Genomic DNA, 27,495 nt, shown 5'->3' with positions numbered 1-27,495 from the left:
TTTAAGGGAATAGCGTCAGTTATGAAGACAAAAAACTTGGAATTTACTTTGTTTAGAAAAACCTACAACCTATGTTATTATCATAACATATAGGACAATACTAAAAGTGAGGAGTTCCAAACACCCTTTTCCTTGTCTGTGATCCACCTCACAGTAATATATCATAGACCACCTATACTGTCTTTTAAATTCTAATGACAACTTCTAACATTTTTCCCAGTATTTAATTTTAAATCCTTCTTTAGGGGTTCTGTATATTTCTGTATTTTCAGCCCTGAGAACTTTACAGGCAACTGTGCCAGACTCTACAGTCTTTTAGAACAGCTTCTTAATCTGTCCAAGTTCCATATCAGACATGAAATTCAAGGCAGGGAATGTTTAAATCCTGTGTAGCCATAACTTTTAGTTTATGGTTTGTGTGGGTTTTTTATGGCACACGTGAATCTGCATAAATCTGAAAGCTTTGCTTGGTGTCTATGATCTGTTGCAGAGTTGTCAGGCATTTAGGGGTGAGATTATTGCCTGTAAGGTTTGCTAGGCTGAGGGATTTTTAGGATGAACAAGGATACCTTGGTGAAGAACTTGGAGTACCTGCTGCCCAGGCCTGGTGCTTTCTGGTTTTGGGGGCTAAAAACTATGCCTGTGCTTATTCCTTTACATTTGGTAGCCACTAGAATTCATCCTTTCTTTGATAAACTCTGTGTAACAAAGCAATGAGAGGTGGCAGAAACAATCTCTGTGAGCCAGGAAGAAAAGTTGCAGACCTACAATATGCAGTCTCACCTAGATATATGGTCAAGAAAGTGTATACTGCCACACATGTGAATGCCATGTGAGATGAATAATACTTGGCTTCTCTGTATTTTGTTGAACCACTGGAGAATTGGTTAAGAAAATAAATCAGAGAAGATAAACAAAATATTGAAAAGAAATCGCATAAATGTTGTTTCTCCCACCCCCTAAAAAGTAGGTTAACTAACTCGGATGCAAAATTTAAGGCAAAAAATACAGACTTTCTGAGAAGCAGAAGTGTGTCAGAACTAGTTATAAGACTATAGGTACCAGTGTACACAAATTAGGAAATAGCACTGAAATGGTATAAGCATGTCTGCTTTGACTTACAGTTTGGTGTCGATATCATAGTAAGCAAGCTATGAACCGTCTCCATCAGATCATGTTGCTGTTTTTGCAGAACTGAGTTGTTTACTGTAGCTGTAACTAACTGTTTTTCTAGTTCTTCTATAATAGAATTCTGTCTGGCTACTAGGACTTGAAGCTGATCTTTTTCATCTTTTATTGACTTCAGCTGAAGCATGTGCTTGTCTTCCATCTCAAGAACTCTTTTTTCTAAAAAGCTAAATAAAAGATCACAATTAGGCCCTCCAAAAACAATTTTGAGCTGATGACAAGAGAATCAAGCATGTTGTATAAGTTTCTTTCTTCATAAACACTCAACTTCATTCTCTAATGCTATACAAGCAGTGGACAACTAAATGAAAGTTTAGTTTGATACATATGCTTTCATTTATTATGTAAGTGCACTGATAAACAACATTATCTACTACAGTGTGTAGTGCAGACTTTAAAAATGTAATAATTGGGAGTTTGATAATTCAACATTATTAAAGGAAAGATAAAGTGACTAAGTTGTCATGGGTTTACCCTATTAAAAGATGGAACTTATTTAAAGATGTAACCATGAACATTTCAAATATCCTATAATAAAACACATACTTAACATAAATGTTATGGCATTAAGACAGGGAAACATGCAAATAGTTACTTGAAGATGGGTTACCCTTCTCCAATTTTAGAGCTGGTATTATTAGGTAACTGGCTGGGAATGTTGTTTCACTGCTAATTGTTCTGATATAGACTCTGAGAATGCTGTTCTTAAAAGATGCATAGCCAGAAGAGAGAAATTCACCAAAAATCCATTGCTGTTACTGAAAAAAAAATCCTGAACCTTATATATAATTTCAAGCAGATTAGTTCAATGCAGATTGTATTTTGTTGGGTGAGAAACATTGATTTTGTGTTTTATCTGGATGTTAGGGTAGTCTAAAGTCTGCTGAGTTCAACACCAAAAAACATGACCTTTTGAAAATCAGTGTTTCCTTTGCTTTCCATTTGATAAGGATGCTTGTTTTTCTTAAGTTGGTAGATAAAACCTTTAGGGAACATACATAAATGTAGTTGAGTAGTGAACAAAAATGTCAAAACATGTCTCCTGGGTTTCTTAAGCTAATTCTTTCAAAGAAAAAGCACTTTGCACATATGGTTCTCATTGAAAGACATTGCTTTGAAGGAGAAAACTTACTGTTATTGCTGCTTTTAGATTCCTCTGTAAACTATTTATTGCCAAATGTAAAAAAAGACCATGGTGATATGGAAACAAAGCTAGCTGAAAAAAGGTATGAGCCTTTGGACCACAGCCGAGTACAGAAAAGGATAAGAGTAATAGTTGGATTTTGGTCAATTTCAAAACATGGACTCTTGAGGAACGTAGAATATGATTAGTGCTTTATTTTTCTCACTACATTAGGTAAAAAAATTGTAGCAATGACCTGGTTAATCATTAGGATAGCTATGTACTACATGGAAATAAAATTTTGGAGATGTGCTTACACTCAATTAGTTTGAATCAGGTTAAATCACATTCATATGGAAAAGTCTAAAGAAGAATATAAATTGGGTACAACGGAAGTACTGCTTCAGTTTTAGCCTTAAGTTCCTCTTATAAAGGAGAACTTCAGATAGTGAAGAACAATATATAAACAGAATATGAGAATAGACCTGCATGGATCTCCTAGGCTTTAAGTAATATATGACCTCTGTAATGAGTGTGGGTAACATTTTGTAATCAGTTTGGAGAGCTTGTGTACAAACCCTTATTATCCTACTTGAGTAGATTTGTTTCTAAAACTATTAGAAGGGCACTTCATGGAATAGCATTTCATTGGGCTGTGCAAACTTACCTGTTTTTTTCTTGTAATTTAGTTATCTCATTGGTCTGATCTGAAATCTGTCTTTCTAGTTTGTTTGTTGAAAGAGAGTGTTCCAAAAGCTGAAGTTCAAGTCGGGTTGTCTGGTTTAATACCTAAAAAAAATTTACAAAAAAAACTTATTTTAAAATATATGTATTTTAAATAAATTGTAATTTTGTTATGTTGTAAAATCATGCCAATCTTGATGTACACCTATGATTTAAAATATTTTTCAATACTTAAAAACACTTAATTTTGGCACAAATGTTCACAGAATGAGAATGAAGAAGAATACACAGAGTTGAACTAATTTTGTTATTACACTATATAGTTGGGAATATTTCAGTAGTATGCTATGTTTCTGATGAGAGTTACTGTGTACTTTAGCTTTGTTGTTATACCTTCCCCTCTGTTATGAGAATTCTTATTTCATTACTGGAACTATGACATGTGTGGCTTAAAGAATGAGTTGTTTTCCCCATCTGGTGTTGAAAGTAAGTCTCTTGCTGAAATCTTGGCACAGTCATGAAATCACTTGATAGTTCTCTCCTAGCTATTTTATTCAATCCCAAATTATATTTTGAAGTGTTTATCATGTGAAACACATGACTAATATTTCATTAAACACATGAAACAAATCAACTAAAGGGACCACACTTTAGTAAATTCATTCTTTGCATTTTAATATTACCTTTTTTCTATGCAGTGTTAACAATTTATTTACATATTTAAATGAAGAAATGCAGATACTAGGAAACATGTATGATACTCTACAGTTTGTATTGCATTACTTTAAGGCAAGTTTTCTAGAAATATTTTCTCATTGTTTTAGAACAGCTTTTTTAATTCAACAGAATTTGGCTTTCCTTGGCAGGAAGAATTGATTACTCATGTCCTTCATGTTAAACAGTCATTCAGGACATGATTTCACACTTAAGTGTAATTGAAAATTATTGCCAAAAGTAAGTGTCCTTGAGAGAGCAATTGTTTGGTTAATTTCCTTATGTTGCTAATTAAGCCCTTAACCCAGTCACCAGTAATTTCAAGCAGAGAAGGAAAGTTACAGTGATGATTTTCTTCCTCTAAGCAGAAAATAACTGAGTAATTTCCATAAAGACATCACTGTGAATTAATAAATACATTCTCTCAACATGTGCAAAATATTAGGCTTCTGAATAATACAATAAAAGTTCAGCTCAGTATGCCTATAAGCTATGAATTATCAGTTTATCAAAGAGCTCACAAAGTCTTGATTTAGGTTAAAAAATGTAATTTAATTCATTGGATGAATTCTACAGATAGTAAAACATCGAACATGGATTTTATGCTTTGCATACTTTTTATATTATACAAAATATTATGTGCTGCATGATATATCCATTATTTGTTTTGGCAATTAAATATCGGCATCTTCCTACCATATCTGCAAAACTACAAATACATACCACTCTACATGGATTGGACTTGTCCTTCTGCTAATATCTGCATTCTGTTTAACAGAATGTCTTATTGTACTTAATGCTTTTCAATTAAAACCCATTTATTTTGCTTGAAGTTAGCAAATGTACAGTAGACAAGTTTACTTCTGTGTGAATATGCTTTTCTAGCAGCCTCCTTTTTTCTTTATTAATCTCAGATTTATGTGTCCCTTTGTTTACCATAATGCAGTGCATTGTGCTGGAAATGAACTGTTACCCACTTAGAGTTATCTGTGAAAACATTAATTAAAAAGACATAGTTCTTTTGATAAGTTAACAAAAATTAAAAAGGAAAGATTTCATTTAAAAAAGCAATTAAGCTGGTAAATGGAGCAAAGACAGTTTGAAGAGACTCATTTAGCTAAGATTAGTAATGAGAGTAATGTGAGTATAAAGCACACTAGGACCCAGCTGATGCCTGGATATAGTACAGTAGTTTTAAATACATTCTCTTTAAAGATTAATTTAGCAGTTGGCTTTCTAGACTTACTTAAAATGCTACTGTAATGAAAATCACTCCAGTGACAACACTGGGCTTGAGATGGAACTATGTATTACCAAATACTATTGTTTCCTTAAGTTGGGTAGAACTGTGGGTCACAACGATTGACTTCCAATTGTTGAACAGAAGCGTGTAACACTCAACAGTGTTATATGTATGGCTGTAGTGTTTGGGAAGCAGAAGCATTTTGAGGTTGAAATTCATTACTTACTTGTGCTTCAACATCTGTTAATTTGCGGGTCTGTTCAGCTGTTTGATTTAGCAAGTTAGTGCCTATTTCAATCATTACTGCAGTCTGGTTCTGCACTGCAGTTTGCTGGATCTCTACCATTTCTTTCTTCATACTGTCTTGGATGTAATTCTCAAGCTACATGGGAAAGGAAAGAGAGAAGATAGTTGCATTCTTTAAATGTTGGAAAGGGGGTAGTACAGTAAGCCTGCTGGCAGCCTAGCTAAACAAATTTGGTCCTTGTCCTTGTCTGTTATGTATTTATGTTGTTTCCCAACATTAAGCTCTGTAAGAGGAAAACCAAATGTGACAAGGAATGTGTGGCCATTCATTTTCTAAAGGCAGGAACAGAGATTTGCAGGAGGTAGGTAGTAGGTACAGTGATGAAAGTGCTTGTGGGCACTTGGAAGCCTTTCTCCCCTAGTGCTCCCACCACTGTAACCATCAGAGGAGCTTCACCAGCTTTGGCAGTGATGGGAATTTTTTAGAAGATAAAAGTTTAGGAGTTTAGTCATCTTCCTGTATTTACACTTAACTATTTTAAAAGCTATTATTCATCACATGACTAGAATTCAAAGAGGTCAGATGTCATTTAACACTGTTATGTGTGCATTTTTATCAGAGAGAATTTCAAATAAAAACACAAAACAGTAGAAAAACCTATAAATACTTTAAATGCTAAATATGAAGGAATGCAAAAGTTGTTTAAAATACTTGACTCTGAAGTAGTTTCTGTCTAAATTAATATGGCTTTTTTAGTAGATATTTTATAACAAAGTACCCTGCTTTCAAGGAAAGTGAGGAAAAATAAGTAGCAAGGAGAAAATTAAAGTAGCCTTTTGCATAAATCTTTCTTTCTACCTGCCTGGATTATGAAAAAGCAGTCTGTTTTTTCTTCACACTTCCATATTTCTTGTCAGTCATTGCAAATATCTCACATTTCTTTGATGTGTCATTGCATGTGTTTGAATTCATGAAAGTTCAGTCATTTTTTTCCATTGACTGAGGAAATTTCTAGAATCAAACTTCTACTTCACTTCAACACAGTTCTATCAAGAGAACCATAATAAATTTTGAACTTCATGCTCTACTTACAAAGAGGATACTGGCTAATAAAAAATAGCTAGTGTCATTAAGCACAAATGCTAATACATCACCAATTCCTAATCTAAGTGAATAGTAGAACAGGTTGATAACTTGATTTTTTAAAAAATAATATTTTAATAGTTTTATCTTTATATGAATGGTGGCTTGTAGTAATGAGAGACTTTGAACTTTGTTTTATGGCTATTTTCTATACCAGTGGGGAAAAAGCATCTTGTGATTTAATATTCTATAAACCACTGTTCAGATATAACCATTCCACTTCCAACCAGCTAAAGAAGGATGGGCAGATCTATCAGCTTTGAATATTTAAGCTTTTCTCCTTAAATGTTACTTAAGCAAGGACTGGGTTAATTTTTCTTACTTCAGAGCTGTGTTTTAAAAGTGGCAAATGGAGAAAACAGGGTATATTAAGAAATCAAAACCTCTAAAACTGGTAGTATATTCTTACATTTGAAGTGACCACTATTTCTTGATGCCCAGTGTGACCAAACTGTCAGAGCAGTATTTGTTTGTTCACTCCAGTCTCCCCATGCAGCTGGTGAGCTGCAATGCACAACAGGGAGATTTCTGACCTGGCATAAACTTTGACCCACATCTACTGTTCTACTTCTCTTTGTACCACAAAGATTTAAAACCAGTCTTTAGGCAGCCTTTACATGCTCTTCGCGTAATGATCTTTTTGAATACTAGAATTAAGCATACAATCAATTGGGTTTTGGCATAATAATCGAACATGGGTATCTTCAATTGCCATCATACTATGATAATTAGAGTTATTCACTATTCATAGTGTTGATTCTTAAGTGTTACCTTTTGCTCCATGCTATTCCTCATTTTCAAAAGCTTCTCCAACCAGAGACAAATCTTATTTGACCAAACATGTTGGAATTTTTGAATTCTTTTGTGACATCTTTTAGGTCAGCTTCTTCTTTTATGCTGGACAACAATTAGTGCCTTTTAATTGAGTAGTAATAGTAAGGTATCTTTAGTCCTTGATCACTACACTGTGAGATGTCAGAATATAGTGATAATTTATTTTAAAAAGCAATGCAAATTGATATTTGGTGCGCCATAGCCAAAGGACATTTGCAAAATTCTGCGGACTTTTATATAGATAAAAATAAGTAATTTTTCACTGAAGTGAGATGACCAAGAGCAACAGTTAATATGTACCCCTCTGAAAAGGCTAGACATCTAGGAATTAAATTATTTATGAGTCCTAATTAACTTTAGCAACTGAATCTGGAAGACTGGACATCATTATAGATAACATTGAAAAAAACTTTGCTCAAATGCTGCTCTGTTAAAAGACTATGAAATGAAATCTCTAGAATGCATTTTATTTGCCTCAATATACAATTAAGTATGGAAATATCTGTATCAAGATCAAGGATATGGCTTCACCTGTCAGACTCAGTGCATTGAAAATATTGCATCGTCTTTAACTTAGAAAAAAAAAGCCCAAAATAAAAAGGAAGACAGTAATAAATAGATCAACAAAGAAAGATTGTTCATGAGCTTTGATTCTTTCATGAAATAGTTGTGGATATTTAACCTCATTCTTCAAGGTTCTTTGTTCACCAAAGAGAGAGCAGAATGAGAATCTGAACAAAGTCGTCTCTGCATATAGGATTGCAGAACTGCATGACTTCTTTGAAATTGTTATCACTGAGTTGTTCCAAAACACACTGCTAGAAAAGGAGTTAATTCTGGGCTTAAAGGTAAGGTAAACATTTTATGGTGGGCTTAGGCAATTGCCCAGTTCAAACACACAGATGTAAGGTTGCTCGGAATACAGTATGCAAAACCCATGATTACAATTTAGGGCATCTGGTGGTTCTGGTTGCCAGATTTTTATACCCTTGTCACTGTACTTGTAACCTTGGAAAGCAGTTTTGTTTGGACGCACAGATCTGTATTTTCATAATTTATCTTATTTGTATATCTGTAAGTATAAGCATATCTCCAAGTATCTGATCTCTTTCAAATAATTCCTTATTTATGTGGGGATTTCCAAATCATTGAAGTATTCTCTTGACTCCAGTTTTAAGTTTGTCTTCACATGTTTTTTAACTTAAAAAATATTAAATACATAATTTAGGGAATATGGTATCTGTTCTTACTTGAAAGTATGAAATGTGAATACCAAAAGGGATTTAAGATTTAAAGCCAGTTTTATTATCTTACTCATTTATTCTAATTTGGAGCAACATGAAGCATCAAAATTATAATGACCTATTAAGTGGCTTTGGAGCTTCTTGTGTTTTTTTCCCTAGAAATCCTATACAGCATGACTACATAAAACCCTTCTGGTTTTTTCTTCATATTCACTAATCCTCTCCCACTTTTGTACGTTCTCTGCATGTACACATCATAAAATCTTTTTCCAACCTGAACCAAGATAATGCACTGATCCCTCTCTGCTTATTTCCCCTCTCTCTTCATCATACAATGCAAAACTGTAGTAAGTAGCACTTTTTACAGCTACAACCCTGCAACTTTTTCTTAGTGGCAGGTGCTTACTTTCAACCTTCTTCAAAAAGTAAAAGAATGACTTTCATCCAAAATGCCCCACCATCTCGCACTGACCTTAGTGACAGCAGAACATGTTCCCACTCATACCCCCGGCAAGCAAAGCCCTTGGGTTTTGCTGACAGGGTGGTGGAAGAACTTTTTTAATAGAGGTCCAGTTCCCACAGCCATGGCTGAGCTACACTGACAACACTGAGGATTAGCAGCCATTTTTGCAGGACTGCTGTTCTTTGTGGCACATTTCTTTGTAGAAACTATTCATCAGCTCCTGCCAAGGAGCCTCCTTTCTTTGTAAGCAGTAGCACACTCAGTTTCTGAAGGGGGAAGAATAGCTTGGGTAAAAAAGAGGTTTAAAAGTGGGAAGGACATGGGAATGAATGCCTCATTCCCCAGCCATCAGTCAGGAGGCTTGGTAGTTTGAACAGCATGTCTGTCTTCTTCAATATTTTGCTCAAATCTGGAAGGTGAAACAGGGATTATTTGCCAGATTTCTCCCTTGCCACAGCACTAGCTATGGTTTAATCTCTTTTTGATTCTGATAATATATGAATATTATAGGTGTGTTAACCATTATAACATTATTATTATTGAACAAAATAAATGTTCAAACCTAATAGCTGACTATTAGTGATGCATTTTCAGAAATTTTGCTTTTGAGGGAGTAAGTCGATCAATGACTAGATCAATGACTATCTTAAAGATAATAAAAGGGAGAGGGAATGTTTGAAAGAAGGGCTATTTAACTGATAGCATTTCAGTGATTCTTCTTGGAATTTTTTATTAAATATTCTAACTTTTGTGTAAGAATTTGGCTGGCATGTATTCTTGAACAAAGTATAAAATTGAAAGCTCAGATGGGAAAAAACATGTCTCAAAATATGCTTAAATTGCAAAAACAGCTGGGAAAATTGAAATACTTTTACAGTTAAGATTTGTTACAAAGTTATAGTGATGCATTTTTAGAGAGAAAAAATTCTCTAAGGTCACCACTTTGGGACTGCATCATGTTTTATTACTTCAAATCATATAAAATCATAAAATTTGGCGAAAATACTCCAGCTAAGTTGCCAAAAAAACAAGGACAGGTCAATAATATTGGAGTACATTCTCACACATTGCTTTTATAGCCAAGGCTTTTTTTTTTCAAACAAGCTTTTAAATGGCCTAGAAAGGGAAGACAACACTGAGAGTATGCACTAAAAGAAGTGTGTTTTTTAACCATTGGCAGAGATACTATTCGTAATCCATTATGAATAGTTATCAATATTCAGTCAAATGAAAAAACTTCCTGATTGTATATTTTGGTCCATACTAAAGAATTTTTCAAAGAATCAGCAACTTATTTGTGCATTTTATAGACATTTGACTTACCATTTTTTCCATTTTAAGTTATGAATGATGTCTTGCATTTGTTCTTTGCTGCCAGATGTTTAATCTATACTAATTAAACAGTCATGTTCCTGGCAGCATTTATGCTCCATAAATACATACATCCTTCCTTTGCCAAACACTACCCCATATTAATAGTACAGATAGTACTGGGTTCTTGTTCTATTTTATAGAATTTGTCAGTTATTGGAGCAGGCTTTCCAAATAAAGTTTGGTGATTTTCTTATCTGATTCTGTCAAGTCTAATATTTATTTTCACCAAGAGGTAATGTTAATAATGAGTTTCTACAGAGTGCTGTGTCCTGTGTGAACAGGTTGTGTTACAATACATATTGCATGCTTGGTCATCTAATGTAGATACAGAGAAAACTGCAGGGCTAATCAGACATATATAATGATTTTCCTCTAACTTTTGTTTTGGATTTAAAAAAGTGGAGTAGATCCAGTAGAAAACCTAGCAACAAAAAATACATTTACAGCTAGGCACCTTTTAAATATCCGTTGAAGCTACAGAGTTTGGCATATTGTAGAAGCCTGGGCAGTAAGGAGTTAATGTGTTGCTCTGCCTCAAATGCTAATGGCTATTCAAGTGGGCAAGTAAGAACAGGATGTGGCTAGAAAGAGGGGCTGTCAGAAAGTTGGGCAGCACCTTTCTGGAACCCACTTCCTACTTCTGGTCTGTGGTGACCAGATGGGCAGAAGTAGGGTCAAGAATTAGGCATGAACTGTCAGCTCAGGGTCAATCCAGTAGAGGGGGATCAAGACTATCAAAAGACCCTCAAAGACCCTCAACCCATTTCCAGAAAGGTCCAGAAGAATGGACTGCACCTGCTCACTTATTTACACAAAGAGTGAGAAACCTAAGTCCCAGGAGAGGGAAATTTACCTATAAAACGGTACCCCTGCAAAGCTTGGGTGGCACCACCAGGACCTTGGACACCCTATTGGCTGGATCAGTGCTGGACCCAAAACTGGTGATCCTCTTTCCTCTCTCCTATCTCATTTCTCTTTATAGGGGCAAACATATTTCCATGCCAAGTGCGTAGTCTGTTAATAAAACTTTGTGAGCAGTTTTCTTTTGGACCCCTTTGGGTTTTGCCACTCTTCTTTGACCAAAGGCATTCAGAAATTTTGGGTACTCCCTTCCACAAAGGAGTGACATGTTACACATATATTAAGCTGTCAAAAACTTTGAGTTATAGTTCTCACATCCCTAATAAAAATGTCATGTGCTTTATTTAGAACTTATCTTTGCAAATTTAAACCATTTGGGTTTAATCAGCTCTTCCAATACCTGTGGTCATCATCCGTGTGCTTTTTTCAACAAGATGTTCATTATCCACACAAAAGCAAGCAAGATGGAAAGTGTACTTAAGCACCCATAATCAGATTTGCTTCGTTTTAGTAGCAGGTCAAAATAAGAAAAGCTGAGTCTCATTAGTTCCTTTGGGAATACTTTTTCAGAGTAGAGATGTGACCTTCCTGCTTCTCATACTCCAGATATCTTGAGGTATCTTTAACCTAGTAATGCTTGGTCTTAGTTGCCCTGCCCTTTTTTCAGAGTGGCAATGTTCTTTGGATTGTGGCCACATCTGATTTCTTCATGAGTCATCTGAAGAAGAATTTAGCCCATAACTTGGACTGGGTATTTTTTTAATGCTGTGTCAATGTGCAGTTTTCTGATTGTAAAAGGTTATCCTTATATGCCTCAGAATCCTTAAATTTCTCATTCACAGATACATTTTTTTAATATAAAGACAAAAATGTCATTTTTTTCACAGACTATTTTAACAGACAATTTTCAGTTAAAATACTAAATATTTAAATTGTTTATTTGTAGTATAATTGAAATCTGTACATTAGAAGGGTTTTCTTGGTATGAGCCACCTTGGATCCTATTGGATATGAATAACAGTGAAATGTAATGTACTTTTTAAAAAAGTAGGAAACACTGCCTCAATTTCATCACAGCTGTTCAGGTAGGCAGTATTTTACCAACATATATATGCTACACATGCTCCTTAATGTGCGTGTATGTAACCATATTGACAGGCACTCCATGTGTGCTTGTATTTGTATTTCCACATCACATGAATGCATTGGTGTTATGAAGGCAAAATACTGTCAAAATTTCAATTTTGCAGACAGTTTTATTCTCTTTAAAATAGCTTTTCGTACTTATTTTCAGTCTGTCCCTGTTCCTACTGCTTCAAGTCAGGATGGAAATAGAAGAATCCCTACCCTTTCCAAGAGTCATTTATCTTGACAGACCTAAGGGAACACATTTTTAAGGGCATTGCATCAATCTCCATCCATCAGACCTTAAGCTATTTTAAAGCAACTTTTAAGAAATAATTTATTTTTTCATGTTTTCTGGAACTAAATTATCAATTTTAGGAGCCTGTAACTTTTGGAAAAAATTAGTACACTGCAGAAATAAAACAATCATGTCTGAAAAGAGGCATTTAAAATTTTCCTTTTTTTCCTTTTCTCTAGAGCAGGAAGTCCCAATGGTCCATGAGTTGTTTCTCAAGGGAGGGAAAAAAATCTTTTGGGAATGTATATGGGAATGCTTGAGATGTCTCTATGCCCCATCAAACATGTCTGCCTGTCCAGACCTCCAGCTAAGATTTTTCTCTTATCTCATTTTCCTGTCAGCAAACAAAAGGTGAAAGTAACATCATAAATGAATACTATCTGGAAGTGAGCTGTGATTTACTGGAAAATGTTGAAGCTAAAATTGTGTAATAAAATACTAAAGATTTAAATGCTAACTCTTAAAATAGTAAACACAGGCTTTGAAGTAAATGATATGCAGATGGTTCTGGTAGGGACACTTGTGCACTAAATGAAAGCTTACCAGCCTATTCTCCTGTCTGATTACATTACATTTAGAGGAAACTGTTACACTTTTATAATTTACACTTGCTAGCAGAAGAAAAATATTCTCCCCCCCTCCTTTACTGGCAAAACTCTACTTAAATAAAAACTAAATTTTTATTAATGTAACATGAAATAAAATGTATGAAATGTCTTCATTTTCTATACAAGTTTATATTTATAAAGAATGACTTTCAATCTGTGTTCCTGAATGGAAGTATTCTGTATCTAATTCTAAAAGTTATTACAGGATGGTTGGATTTTCTGCTGTATGTTCTGAACTAACTATGAATGTTACAATCCAAGTGATGATGTTGAAAAGGCAAAGGAGCACATAGGAAAAGGGAAGAGACTTCAACAGCTGAAACACTCCCAAAAGCTGTCATAGAGTTGAGCTCCCACCATTCCAGACACTGATCTTATTTTGTCCATGGAATACTACACTACTGCTTTCTTACCTACACATGTGTGTTGTCATTTGGAGGATGACGTGGGTTCTTTGTACTGTATATGATGCATGTACTTTCTATGGTGCATTTCTGCATTAAATTGCAAATGAAAAATATTCTTTGCAAAAAAGCACTGTTAATGGAAACTAAATAGTCAACTTGACAAACCACTTAACAGTGTCAATTTCTATGTAGGTAGGTAAATAATTTTATAAAAACAAAATTTAACAAGAGTATCTTCAAAATTAAAATCAATTATTTGGTGATTACCCTTGCTCATTAAGAGTTAAGGCTATTCATTAAGGCAATAATTTAAGATTCTGAATCACCATTTTTATGGACCATAGCTGCTATGGTATTTCTCTTAAAAATCAGGGAAGGAATTCATAAAGTTCCCATTAGTCTAAAAATAAAGAATAAATAAATAAATAGTGTGAGTCATGAATGGCATTTTGCCGAAGTTCAGTAGCACTGAAGCCAGGGAGACAAGAAGCCAGTGATGCTTCAGCCATTCACTGAAATGCATAAAATATTTTTCATTATATGCAACAAGCCACCAATACTCAAAATTAGGATTCCATATTTATTAACAGTGTAGGAAATACTGCTAATCAATATTTAAATTTTAAATACTAGATTATGGCATTGGGTTCTATTCTTCCAAATGGAATATTCAAACCTTTTGGAGACAAGCCTATATGTTTTCAATCAGATTTTGGACTTGCATCAGGGAATCAGGATTTTACCAGACCAGCGTAAGGACGAGATTGTGCCCTACAAAGATGAGATCTGAATAAACACTTGCTATCCCAGATCTTATTTCTCATAATCCTTTCTCATTTCTGTGTATTTTTTCCATTCCACTGAGCAACTGAAATAAACTTACTATCAGATATGCTGGTGACATTTTTCATGAAAAACATTGTCTCTGTAGCCTTATAAACTTTACAAAATATTTAGCAAATGTATCAGTCACAGTTAAAGCCATTTATCTTTTTTATCTCAAACAATATCAAGTGGTTTTTTATGAACTCCTCTTTCAACGGGAAAGTCTATTTTAGAGAATAGCTTATGATGTGGTGAAGCAAATCAGAGATCAAGTTTTTGACGAATATGAAGCAAATTCCACTTTTCAAAACATTACTGGGGAAGTGAAAAAGAGCTAGGCATTTACAGTTCATTCTCAGCATTGCTTTCTAGGGAAGCAGTCATCTTGCATTCCATTTCCAACCAGAAGGAAGAATGATTTGGAGTTCAAGGATCAAACTAGTTAGGAAGCTATGGTACACAATTAGTCCCTTTTGTGAGCTATAAAACTGGGTGTCTCCGGTTTCAAAGCCATGTTTACAGAGCATCTTTCAGCATGACAAAAATTAGATTCTTTTTAAAGTTCACAGGTTAAGGAAACTGAAAGTATTTTAGTAGTTCTTAAGCTTTGCAACATACTGGCATCTAATTATAGTTTATTGAGTTTATATGAGATCTTTTTCTTGTAGAAGAAGCCTCAATGATCCTACCAAGTGACAACCAGTCATTTTTGCTGAAGGCCTGACAAATTTTGATTGCTCAAGACTTTGGGGAAGCACAGGTCAGCTGCTGATTTCAGTTTTGAGGGACTGATTTTCTTTACTAAGAGCCCATTCACTGATTTTGGAGGGGAGAAAAGAAAGTAATTTGTGCTCAAGTACTGTAACTCTTTTTTTACTATGTGCTGTATCTTTCTCACTGTCATTTCAATTGATAATGTGCTAGATGGACTGGGGAAGTGGAGTGTCTGGAGAACTGCTACATTTACATCACCAGCTTGAAAATTCCTCACTTGCTGGACCAAACCTGTCAGAGAACTTCCCAAACTTTCCAAAACATTGAGCAGGGAAAGCAGGACCCAAAAAACCAAACCAGCCTTAAATATGGCTACAGAAAGTACTAAAGGCTGCCTTAAAAAAGAGAAGCTCAGGTGGTCACCTCTGCTTAGTTTAAAAAAATTAGCATCCTTATATGTTCTTGTCAAATGCCACTTATTTATTTCTCTGTACTGTACCATTAGCCCAGTTAAGAGTCTTGAGTTGCAAAAGTTTCTGAGGAATTCCGTGCTTGAAAGATAAACCAGGAAGCTACTGTGTTAAAAGTGGACAAACACAAATATTTGGAAGCAAGATCAGAACAAATAAGCAGCATATTGCAGAAACAAAACATAGTGTGTGATGCAGGAAAAAAAATTAAATTATGTAATCCTGATTAAATAATACTTCTTTTTTTTTGTCTCAATATCCATCTAAAAGCAGACAGTTTAGGTTTTTGGAACAGAAACATGAAGACAGGTCTTTTCATCTGTTGCTTTCAAAATTTCCTCTTTGTCTCTGGTACCCCCCTGAGCACTCAGGTGGTGATGCAAAGTCACCTCTTGAGCTGAGCTCCTGTCAGTGCTCCTGGAAACTTGACACAAGGCAGCTGCCAGTATGTGCCCTTCTAGAAAGACCAGAAGCCAGATCCTTTCAAAACAAATGATGCTATTGGCATTAACCATAAGAGAAGAAGAGAAAGTGTCAGAAAAAATGTCTGAGAACCAAAGCTGTACTCATTATAGGATGGGTATTTTATGAGAGGACAGTTCCCTGTCTGTCAAGATCTGACAAGGGCCATTGAAGAGGGAGACTTTTAAATATGCTTTCCAGAGACTCTCTTGGATGTAAAACTCTGCTGTCAAGATGAGTAAGCACATTAGCAGTGGAGAAAGTACAATGACATCAATACTATATGCACCTAGCCAGAAAAGAAAGCTATCTGTCTTACATTTGAGATTTGGGCCCGGGCAAACATCGTAAATTTCCATAAGGCCAAATGCAAGGTCCTGAACCTGGGTCCAGGAAAACATAAGCACAGGCTGAGCAGTGAAGGGATTGATGGCAGCCCTGACAAGAAGAACTTGGAAGAGGTGGATGAGAGGCTGAACATGCCCTGGCAGTGTGTGCTCACAGCCCAGAAAGCCAGTTGTATCCTGGGCTGTACCAAAACAGTGTGGGCAGCAGGGCAAGGGAGGGGATTCTGCCCCTCTGCTCTGCTCAGGTGGGACCCCAGCTGGACCAGTGCTGCATCCAGCTCTGGGTCCCACAGCATGAGAAGGGATTTAGGTCGCACAGCATTAGAAGGGTCCAGAGGAAGACCACAAAGATGATCCCATGGTTGAAGTACTTCTTCTATGAAAACAGGTTGAGAGAGTTGGAATTTTTCAGTCTAGGGAAGAGAAGGTTTTCAGAGACCATAGAGCAGATTTCCAGTACCTAAAGGGGGCTTACAAGAAACACGCCTTTTCACACAGGTGTGTAGTGACAGGACAAGAGGGAATGGCTGTAAACTGAAGGAGGGTAGGTTTAAGTTAGATATTAGGAAGAATACAGTGAGGGTGGTGAGGCACTGGCACAGGTTGCCCAGAGAAGTTGTGGACACCCCATCCCTGGAAGTGTTCAAGCCCAGACTGCATGGTGCTCTGAGTAACCTGGTCTAGTGGAAGGTGTCTCTGCCTACAGCAGAGTAGCTGGAACTAGATAACCTTATAGGTCCCTTCCAACCTAAAGCATTCTGTGATTCTGTGAATACACAGGAAAGTATGCACAGAAGGTTAAAAACAAATTTAGCTATAATGACAAAAGAATCCAGAACTGAGAATTCTGAATGAGAAAGGGTGTAGAGGAAAGGGACAGCCAGGAAGCTGCATAACTTTAATAGAAGGAAAGAAATAAGGGAAATGAATCTGTGTGAACAGAATTTTAAAATTGGATATGGATAGGAATAGAGATAGGAATTCTTCATGACAGTAAGCTGCAAAAGGGGACTGGAAGGCTGATCTTAAAGCCAGCTGAGGGAATGAATTCTCTGGTTTGTCTGAAGTTTAAGAAACATTATCAAGTTGGAAGAAAATTCACTGAGGAAAATGGTGAGTGCAAAGGACTTGACTGGATGAGACTCTTGGGAGATGTTACTCCCACAGGGACTAGAGAGGGACAAGAGAAAGACACTGTTTATTTCCTTGTGATGAAAATTATTACTCTTTTTTCTATTACAGTAGCATCCTCACTTAGTTAGAGGTAGTCCACATGAATTAGGCCTTAAAGCACATATCTGATTTACTGGTTACTCCATTATTAACTTCAAATACTTTTTCAATATTGTTTTATTAATACTTCGTTATTGAAACTAAGCATTTTTAGTTTCACTAAGAAGTCAGTGGGAATTTTTCTACTTCTTTGGAGCAGAGCTAGGATTTTTTACACTGTCCTCAGAGCCTTTTTAAAATAATAAAGTTTACCATAACAAAGAAGCTGAACTCAAGACATGGCTAAGTTTTTTCTAGATTCAAGTCAAATAAACTTACATGTCAGGGGAAAAAAATTACGGTATTTTTAACTATATATTTAAACTTTCTTGCCTAGCTGGTAAACTGTAGTTGACAGAATCCTTGCTTGTATGTGCTAAGATTTCAACAGGGTCAGATTGTTTATATTTGTTGCAGTTTATACTCTTTCTAAGGGCTAGGTTATTGGTCTAGGGGCTTACTTTCTAGTTATTTGAACTTTGTTTCATCGTGTCAGAGTAGTTTTCAGAAAACATTCCCAGTAAGGCTCCAGTAGCAGTTACAATAGGGTTTTTTAATTTACTGTTACTTTATAGGCAAACACTATATCTGACAGAAAATCTGGCATCAGGATGACAGTTTAACATAAGTGAAAACACAGGGATAGTTAATACGGTCAAAGTTCAGGCCTCATGCAAGGAAGCTTAGGGAGTTTTTTAAGTCGATTCCTTAGAAGCAGTAAAACACAAGATTTTGGTATTTTTTACTTATTCATTTAAGCTGTCTTTTGCCTGCTTTATCTGTTTTTTAATTTGCACTAAGAAACTGGAAACTAATATTTCATTTGAATAGTTGAATTACCCTGTTTGCAAAAAATAGTTCTGAAAAGAAAAGCAAAAATTAGACAATTTTTTCATTAGGTCTTCACTGGGGAGTTTTCTTGAGTAAGAAAACTGTCTGACTGGATAGGGTATCTGTTAATGTAAACTGAAGTATGGCAAGTGTGTTTTCCATTACTACACGTATTTTAGTCTTGATACGCAGCTTTTTCATGTTTGAATGTTAAGACTTTGCACAGCTGAGATTGTCAGTTGACAGCTGATACCCTGGAAAAATGAGGCTATTGCTTCTTGACTGAATGGCATATTCTCCTTAAGGTGCTGGTTTATATTTCATTCTGAAACTGTGGGTTTGAACTAGTATCTTGCAGGTAGTTACACCTTGTAAATGGAAAATGAGGAAATTGTTGCATAGAACATAATGTAGTACATGGGAAAAGACCTAAAACAAATATATAAAGTGTCATGACATGATGTGTACAAGTTCTGTCAAGAAAGACAAAACTAAAATGATTTTTAGGTACCAGGGATCAAAATTAAACCTCTCAGCTTACTCAGGTACCTCCGTGTATGTCTGTACATCAGGTCACACGATGAGCAGAGCCCAGCGGCGCACGGATGTCACATCACGTGCAGGGGAGCTGCTATGGGGGCTATGGCTATTGCCCAGGAAATGTCCTTTCCACTTAGCTGGGAGTCTCCCCATTCCCACACCCTGACAGAATGGAACAAAGAGGCTTTTTCCTTCCAGGATCACGCACATCAGGTGCAGGCCTGAACGAAAAGCAAGCGTAGCGATGAAGCTGATACCGTGAGTACAGGAGGTGAATGACTCTTAGTGCCTGCAGCGTGAGAATGAACAGGTCTGCAGAGCTGTTGTTTGGACTGGGCTTAAGACACTGCTCAGTCATTTTTATACTAGAGATTTTCAGAAGATCCTACTATTTTTAAATGGATACAATTATTTTCTCCAAAGATGAGAACTTTTAGGTTTTCTCCCTGTCAAAAATTTCTTTTAAATGGAGTGATAAAGATCAAACACTTGCTCAGTGTGTTTTCCTGTGGTTTTGATAAACAGCTTATTCAAAAAACATACTAAAACTTTGCTTCTGAAGTACACAAATTATGGCAGTTTTGTGATTATGCTGTACCACACTGAAATGCTCTAATACAATTGTTTTGCTTTTATAGTGAACTGCTCTGGTCCTCATCAATGATTTAGTACAGATTTTGAAGTTCACATAGCTAGTTTCAATCTCTTGTTATTTATGTTCCTAAAAGGTATTACACAGTCTAACACTTCAATGCCTATTAGAAGAATTTTAGTTGCTAATATTGAGAGAGCAGTAATGAATTAAGCAAGGCTTTTTTCCCCTTTCTGGAAATGATAAGGTCTCATGCTGCATGGTTTTAACAAGAGATCTCCAGAGACAGCTGAATTGGAAAAAACATTGCTGTCATCTAAGAATTCTGAAGTATTTGCTTGTCTAGAGAGGAAAATGTTTCCTTACAGCTTCTGTGAATAGTGAATTCTGTGAAGAATACAAGATTCCCATGCATACTTTTATTAACAGAGAGAGAAGTTAGCAGAAAGAGGGTTGCATATTCTATCAGCCTACTCTTTTTAGTAGTAAGACCTTTTTATGACCTTAGTAGACTCCTGGAAGATTATTAGCTAAACTGATAAAGCTTCATATGGGCAGTATAAAGACAGCAGAAAAGTTCCTGTAGCTTCCTGCTCTCTCTTCAGACTAAGCCATAATGTGCTGGAAGTTGGAAAGAGAATAGATAGATATCATTTAATCATACAAATTGCAAGATACATTTGCTGAGCTTTATAAACAACATCTTAATTTTAGGGTTAACCTGTTCCACAAAGAGATAAGTACTAACAGGATTTTCAGTAATTACTTGAAACACAGTAAGAATTTCTTTTAAAAAAGCTTTTAAGGAGTAGTAATGTCTTTTTCTAGGCGGCTTAAGAACTGACTTAGTGAGTGTTTGCAGAACTACCTAGGTATGGGATTTTTTTTTTATACAAAACATAGATCTGGATTTTGTAACCTGAAGAATTCTTTAACATCTCCTCTGAGCCTGGTTTACTTGGAATAGACATCAGGTTCCCCAAAAAGTATTTCTCTTTGTTCTCTCTAGAGAATAAATTACGCTCATTTTTTCTCTGCCCCATTGCCTAGAAATATGTCTGGTCAAGGAAATGAAATTATCACAGTATTTTTTAGTTGTAAAGCACTTTTTAACTTACTGTATGCATCAGGTTATTTGGTTTAATGCTGTGTAATGTGCCATATCTTTAAAGCATTTCCAGGTATTTAATTACTGTGATATACTTTTTTCTCCCCAAATGCTTTGCCTTTTTTAGTTATCTGACGTTCTTATTTTCCCACCTCTAGTTTATATTTGGCTAGTCTGAGAAGTTCAAATAATTAAATGGCGGATAAAATTGTCAGTGCATATTTCTGAAACTCCTTATTTAGTGCCATAGAAACTCTCCTTTTCTTGAAGGATCTAGTGATACTTACAGTCCACTGACACATTGTTTTCACTGTTACTACCAGTGAGATATTTCATAGGGTGCATTTGGACTACCCAAATATTTCCTGTGCATGACATCCTTGTTTCAGGTACATGATATTTTTTTTATTTTTTTTTCCCCCAAGAGCCATCTCTTCCCATTTTCCCTTATGTGATCTCTACAAGTATCCTTAAGGCTCCCATTAGTATCCTAATATGCTAAATAGATGCAAGAACCATTTCTCTCTGAAATACAACTTGCATCTCCAGTTCCAGGAACTTTGGGGGTTTTTGTTGTTTTGTTTTGTGTTTTGGTTGCTTGGTTGGTTTTGTCATGGTTTTTCTGTTCTGTTTTGGTTTGTGGTTTTGGGGTTTTTCATGGTAAGAGCGGTGACACACTGGAACAGGCTACCTTGAGAAGCTATGGATGCCCCATCCCTGGAAGTGTTCAAGGTTTGGCTGGATAGGTCTTTGAGCAACTTTATCTGGAAGAGAGCCCTGCCCACAGCGGAGGGGTTGGAACTAGATGATCACTGAAGATCCCTTCCAAACCAAACCAGAGTCTGTAATTCTGTGATTCTTTGAGGATGCGGCAATAGGAAGACATCAAAGTCTTATGGAAAAGCCATCAGTCCTGATTTGACTCTTGTACTCAAGTTGCTTTCTAACAAGTGGGAAGTATAATGTTTATCTATATATTCATATAATATTTGCATTTTAGTCCACAGTTGTACCATCTACCTATTGTCTCTGAATTTTTAGGCCTACAAACTTCAGTGCTAAAGTAGTATGTTAGGATGAGAGCCATGCAGCATGCTGGCTTTTGTAAGTTCTTCAGCAATGCTGACAAATCTGCCTCATCAAGGGGGATTTCTTTTAAGTTTTCCATTCCTCCATTTGTCTCCTTGAGGCTGAAGAGGCTGATTGAACTTACTCTAGGAGGCTAATTAATATAGACTGAGGGACCTGGTGAAACTCTGGGTTTGCAAAGTTCCAAAGATCCAAGAGTGGCCCCTCTCTGTTGTAGGCACTAATGCAAGATGTAAGACTCTGTCTCCTAAACCAGCTGGCAACATTTTGCCTGTCTAGACCTATAACAATAGTAACAGTGGGGAAGACCATCTTGCTTTGCCCTTTCAGCCAAAGCTGTGTAGAAGGCCATGAAATAACAGGTGCAGCAGGAGGTTCTTGCATTAAAGTATGTAAAAAGTTATTAAAGAAATAATGGTTAACTAAGCTGCTTAATATTATAAATCAAAGAATTTGGTACATTTTCAAAAGCAAATACTGTAGTATGTAAAGGACAGTATTAAACAGTCACTAAAGGTACTACTTGTCATATTTTTAAGGTTGGAAGTGGGTCCAACCCATTTCTGTGGGCTTCAGAATAATTTCCATTCTAAGCAATACATACATGATAGCTTAGGAATCAAGCACATTTTACTTTTTCACTCGGTAAATTTGAGGTGAGATGCAAGTTGTTGCATTTTTTCATAATTAACAAGAAAAAAGGAGCAGGAACAATAATTGTCTGTAAAAGAAGCACCGTCCTCAGCTTCAGTCTCTCTGATAAAGTATCAAAGATGTGTTAAAGGTAATGCTGTTAAATTTTATATATTAAGTGGGTATGCAAATAAAAAGTACTGGAAGCTGGCAATTCAGGAATCTTCAAGCTCATTTCCTATAAGTACACTTGAAGAAAGAAAGAAAGAGAAGAAAACAAAAAGAAAAGAAAATAAAAGAAAGAAAGAAAAAAAGGAAATTAAATGCTTGCTGTCGATAATTGATGGAGAAAATCTCCCATTTTGCTGTTTGGACCAGTCAAAGGTGACAAGTTTATTGTCATGTTAACTACAAACAAAGCACATGAAAATATATCTTGAATGCTAGCAAGAGTCTGATTCTGTAATCCTCTCTTTATCCCATTTTTTTACTGATGACATCTTGGAGTTGAATTCTCTATTTCAATTTTGTCTTGTAAATCTGTACAAGAAAATCTCATTTTCTTTGTTGATTTTGTACAATTTCAGACCTGCAGCACCCATTTGGTATTGGTGGAATGATGCAGATATGGTTCCTATAACAGTTTTTAAACACATGCAATAGCATCATTTCAAATCCTTTCACTGAAATTTACCTACAGGAAGTACAACAATAAACTTCATAATTATATCATCCAGAGTAGTGTGGAAACTTCATCTGGTAACATACTAGTCTGAAAGTAAGAAAGTATTTTCTTTTGAGTCCTACCAGTTTTCTTTTGCTTAGCAAATAATCATTGATAGACAGAACCAAGCACTTCTCACAATAAGTAAAAACAGATGCATTACTTAAGAAAGGAATGTAGGATTCAGAGTCAGAATCATTTCTTGAGTACTTCAAAGTCCAACTCTGTTCGATATATTTGTCCTTATTCATTGCGTGCAGATAGTTTTGAATGGCAGCATGTCAAAGTATCTTTTTGTATTTAACAAATGACATTCAGTACAGAAATAATTATAACCTTCCAGGGTATCAATACAAGGGAAAATGAATCTCAGTTAAGTGTATCCAAAGATACTGCATTTCTATCAGCAGTGCATCCCCCTCCTAGTCTGCTGGGATGATTCAGGATGAAGCTCTGGTAATGGGTTTAAATGTTGACTCCTGACACCGATTTTTATTTGCTAGTCTTTTGATCTGCTGATAAACCACAAATAAATTACCTGTATTCCAGATGCTATCATCAATTTGATCATACATTGTTTTCAGCTGTTTCTAACAGGAAAGACTAAGAAAATATGACCTGTTTCTTCTACACTATTCCTATGGACAGTCATATCTCCTGAGTCATAGGATCCAGTCAATATATTAAGAAGCAAATTCAAGTCAGCCTTCAGTTATTTCAGTGTCTTAATATCTGAAAAAAAGTGCAGATCCTTGAGTACAAGTGCTGTGATCCAAATGGTAAAGCTGCCATTTATTCACATAGAAATATTTAAATTGTTGAACCTAAGGGATTGCCTGTCTTTTAGGAATATCTGAAAACCTGGTGTTGTATATTGAAAGTTCCAAGTATAATAGCCAACATTTATGTTTATATTTAAAGTTTCCAGTCTTGTATCTCACTTGCATACCAGCCTGCTATCGTCTCTAGTTAATTAAAAATTTTATTATTGAGAGCGTTATGCTCCCTGCTCACACACACATTAGAAAAAAATCTTACACTTCAGTATACAAATTGATCCCAAGATAGGAAAAGTCAAAGAGGAAAGTTCATTTTAGGTATATTGCAGCACAGCTGATCTAGCATTTTGGCCTTTGCTTCGAAGTATCATTTACTGGCTTACTGCTAAAGCATGGATTAGGTGGAATAGGGATTTGTTCTACCTTGTCGTCTGAATGCTTAAACATAATCTGCTTTTTAAAAGACATTCTCCAGTTTTATGTATGGCACAGTAGTAGCATAATGCATTATTAAAGTTCAGATTGAAAAAAGATGTGTTTTCATGAAGAAGCAATTTGTAGTAACTGTAGAAAAAAAATCTTTTGCTTCCTATGCAGGAGCAGATCAGAAAAGAACCTGGACATATCTAACTCATTTTCTTCCCATTGTGTTTGTCCATTAAGCAGATGAAGCACACACTTCCCATGCTGTTCCATTCATACAGCCCAGTGTTCATTCAGAAACAGAACGTTTCCTTTAGTTGATGGATTAAAGGCAGGAGAGGGGGAGGTGTGTAAAAATGTTTGGGGATGTACAATATTTCAGGAACAAAGTTTAAAGGTTAATTCACACTAGAAGTTTGTAATGTATATTTCACACAACTTCAAAACAAAACCAGTTCTGCCTCTTAAATGAACAAAAATAACTTTTAAAGAGAAAGACCCAATGAAGGTTTTTGTGCAATTGCTGAGAAGCTAAATGTCAGGTTATTTTTAAAAGCAATCTTGTATTACACTTTCAATACACTAAAAAAATAAGCAAATACAAATTTTCACCCCATCTTGACTGACCTTGCACTACATTTTGGGAGGTTGAAATATGAACCTAAGAATGTGTATTAGTGACCTTAAAAAAAACAGCAAGTAAACTCTGTAAGCAGCTTTGAAGGTTATTGTTTGCTTTTTATCTTCACTTGCAGACCAGGTGTCTCTAGCAAAGTAAATCTGAGGAAAAGCTACTTTTTGTTGGAAGTTCTTTGTGAACAAAACAGATGACATAGAGAGCAGGTGTTAAAATAGTGAAAAAGGCAAACGGTAGATATTTTACAGGATGTTTAGCTGTGGAAGAGCTAGGAAAAAAAACAACAGTCAGTTCTAAAGCATCTTATTTAGAAGCCTTTGCTCAAATACAAGAAACATTTCTCTGTCTTGTAAATCAGAATCTGTCTTTTGATCCCTCAAAGAATGGGTTAGAGATACTTATCCTATTCCTCTTGGCACTGAGTTCCCAAGGACTGACAGGAAAAAGCATAGTTTTTACTAAATAAGGATGCTTACTGGTTTCTGTTTACCTGATGCCACTTACGATACTGTGTTTGTCTACTTAAGTGGCATTTAAGACTGAAGTGTTGTGTGATTTACTATTTAAGTTAGGAAATTGCTTAGCAGCTGGGTAGCTTAGACTGTTCTACTTTGTGTGGTTTTCATCCTGCATTGCACATCTGTTAAATGTGGTCTTAACATTACAACAGTGAGCATTGTAAATTAATAAGTAGAAAGGTAAGTAAGTGGAGGAAAGTAAGTTTACCTGTTTAAAAAATAAATTTAGAAAAACAAAAAACTACACAGCTGACATTATTTGTGTCTCTAAATTAAGTGTCCTAAACCTATAAAGAGAGATTTGGAATTCCACACTGGAGCCTTCAAGTGTATGCATTTTGGATTTAATCTTCCAAGGCTCATTTCCAGGTTGATGAAAACCCTCTGCTGTTTGTTTTGGAATGGGAAGTTTAACACTAACAAATTCGCCAGCAGGTTTCACTAGTTGTATCACAGGAGTTCTGGAACTTTGTAACTGATGAGAAGAGTGAGTCCTAATGCAAAATTATTTTGTAACTGTGTATGAAACGGCTATTCTTTGTAAAAAACTGAATTCTCTCTATTTGCAACACAGATTTTTTTCTCTATGAAGAAACCATTATGGCATCACTGGAACACTTATTTGGAAATACAGTGCCAAGTCTTTAAAATATTTATTGCTTAGAAGACAGGCATGTTGGTACAAAATATAAAGGCTCATAAATTTACTATGCAATTAGACTATACTATAACACTTTTCCAGGTAGTAGTGAAATAAAGGTTTTTAAAATTAAAGTCTGTTGAACTGCATAGCATTTTGAATCAAAATAATTTCTGTAAAAATGTGAAAAAGTGATCAGGTTTGTTCTCCAATAATAATAAAAATATATGCTGCATTTTTTCCCTGCTCTTTCAGGTACAAATGTTGCCACTTTGGCAATAAACATGTCAATTTTCCCTTAGTTCCAATGGTATTGCATTAAGGGAAGCTCTGTGGTATCTGCAACACCTTTTCCAGACTATTTTTCCCTTGAATCTTGTACATTTCACTGAAAACGTTACAGGATGCAAAGGATATCCACTAAAGAATTTTCTTAAATTCTATCACTTCACAGGGCTGATTTCACTGCAAGTCTGGCTTGCAGCCTTTGCTGGAACTACAGTTCTTTATCAGTGGGATTTAATAGGTTAATTTCTTCATTCAAGTTCTGAAATCACATTTCAGATAACATTTTAGGCATGCCTCAGATAAAGGTACATTCTATATTCTTTAGATAGCTCTAAAATAGCCCTTGCCAGTTAATTATACATTAGTAGCTCCTTCTCTCATATCAGAAACTTCAGACGAGCCCACAGTCCATCTGTGTATGTAACTTGTCCAAGCAACTCAAATGTAATGACAAACTTTAAGGCACAGTCTCTGCACAACTGTGCAGTTCACTCTTCCTTGCCAGTTAATATTATGTTCCCAGACTTCAAAACAACTTTTTGATTGAAAGGAAATTCAGAAATTTAGCTTAAATAATGCACTCTGTGAATTGAGGCACGGTTCAAGAAAAAAGAAATCACACTGAAAGAGATGACAGGATGTTAGGTTTTGGGATAGAAATTATATGACCCTACCTTCATTAGCCACTGAGTGTTGTTTTCCATGATGTTCTCAAGTAGCTGCAGTCTTTGAACTGAATCATCATAGTCCAGAGGTGCGTCCCTTTGCACCGCGTTGGACACGTACGGAGCGGAGGAGCGGCAGTTGTCCGCCTCGGGCAGGAGGAAGGTGTAGCTGCACGACCCGTGCTGAACCTGGTACTGCTTCTTGCCTATCGTCTCCATGTTCTTACTGAAGGAGTTGTATCCTGAAGCTAAGAGTATGCCGCAGCCCAAAAAGAAGCAGGCGGCCAGCTGCATTTTAATCCCTGCGGTAGCTCGGCGGACCTAGAGAGCCTGGATGCGCTGGCCAGAGCCCGGCCCTAGCTAACCTGCGGCGCAGCCGAGC

At 35.9% G+C, this 27,495-nt stretch overlaps 2 protein-coding genes across 5 annotated transcripts in view; one reads left to right on the top strand and one right to left on the bottom strand.

Annotated features, from left to right (window-relative positions):
• Positions 1-27,495, top strand: part of MCPH1 (microcephalin 1) — a 118,206-nt gene that overhangs the window by 55,522 nt on the left and 35,189 nt on the right. The window lies entirely within an intron of this gene.
• Positions 1-27,495, bottom strand: part of ANGPT2 (angiopoietin 2) — a 41,543-nt gene extending 14,048 nt beyond the window's left edge. Inside the window, exons 1-4 of one of the 2 annotated variants that reach the window (XM_005426384.2) lie at positions 27,123-27,495; positions 5,179-5,334; positions 2,979-3,100; positions 1,123-1,355 (exon numbers count right to left, since the gene is read on the bottom strand). In XM_005426384.2, the coding sequence (XP_005426441.1) occupies positions 1,123-1,355; positions 2,979-3,100; positions 5,179-5,334; positions 27,123-27,407 (796 nt within the window). In that variant the 5' untranslated portion in view covers positions 27,408-27,495. The remainder of the gene's footprint in view (positions 1-1,122; positions 1,356-2,978; positions 3,101-5,178; positions 5,335-27,122) is intronic. The other variant, XM_031061420.1, reaches the window with a different exon arrangement.

This window comes from Geospiza fortis, unplaced genomic scaffold (assembly GCF_000277835.1).
Source record: "Geospiza fortis unplaced genomic scaffold, GeoFor_1.0 scaffold56, whole genome shotgun sequence".
In the NCBI taxonomy this organism is placed as follows: domain Eukaryota; kingdom Metazoa; phylum Chordata; class Aves; order Passeriformes; family Thraupidae; genus Geospiza; species Geospiza fortis.
This window is presented reverse-complemented; position numbering and strand designations above follow the sequence as displayed.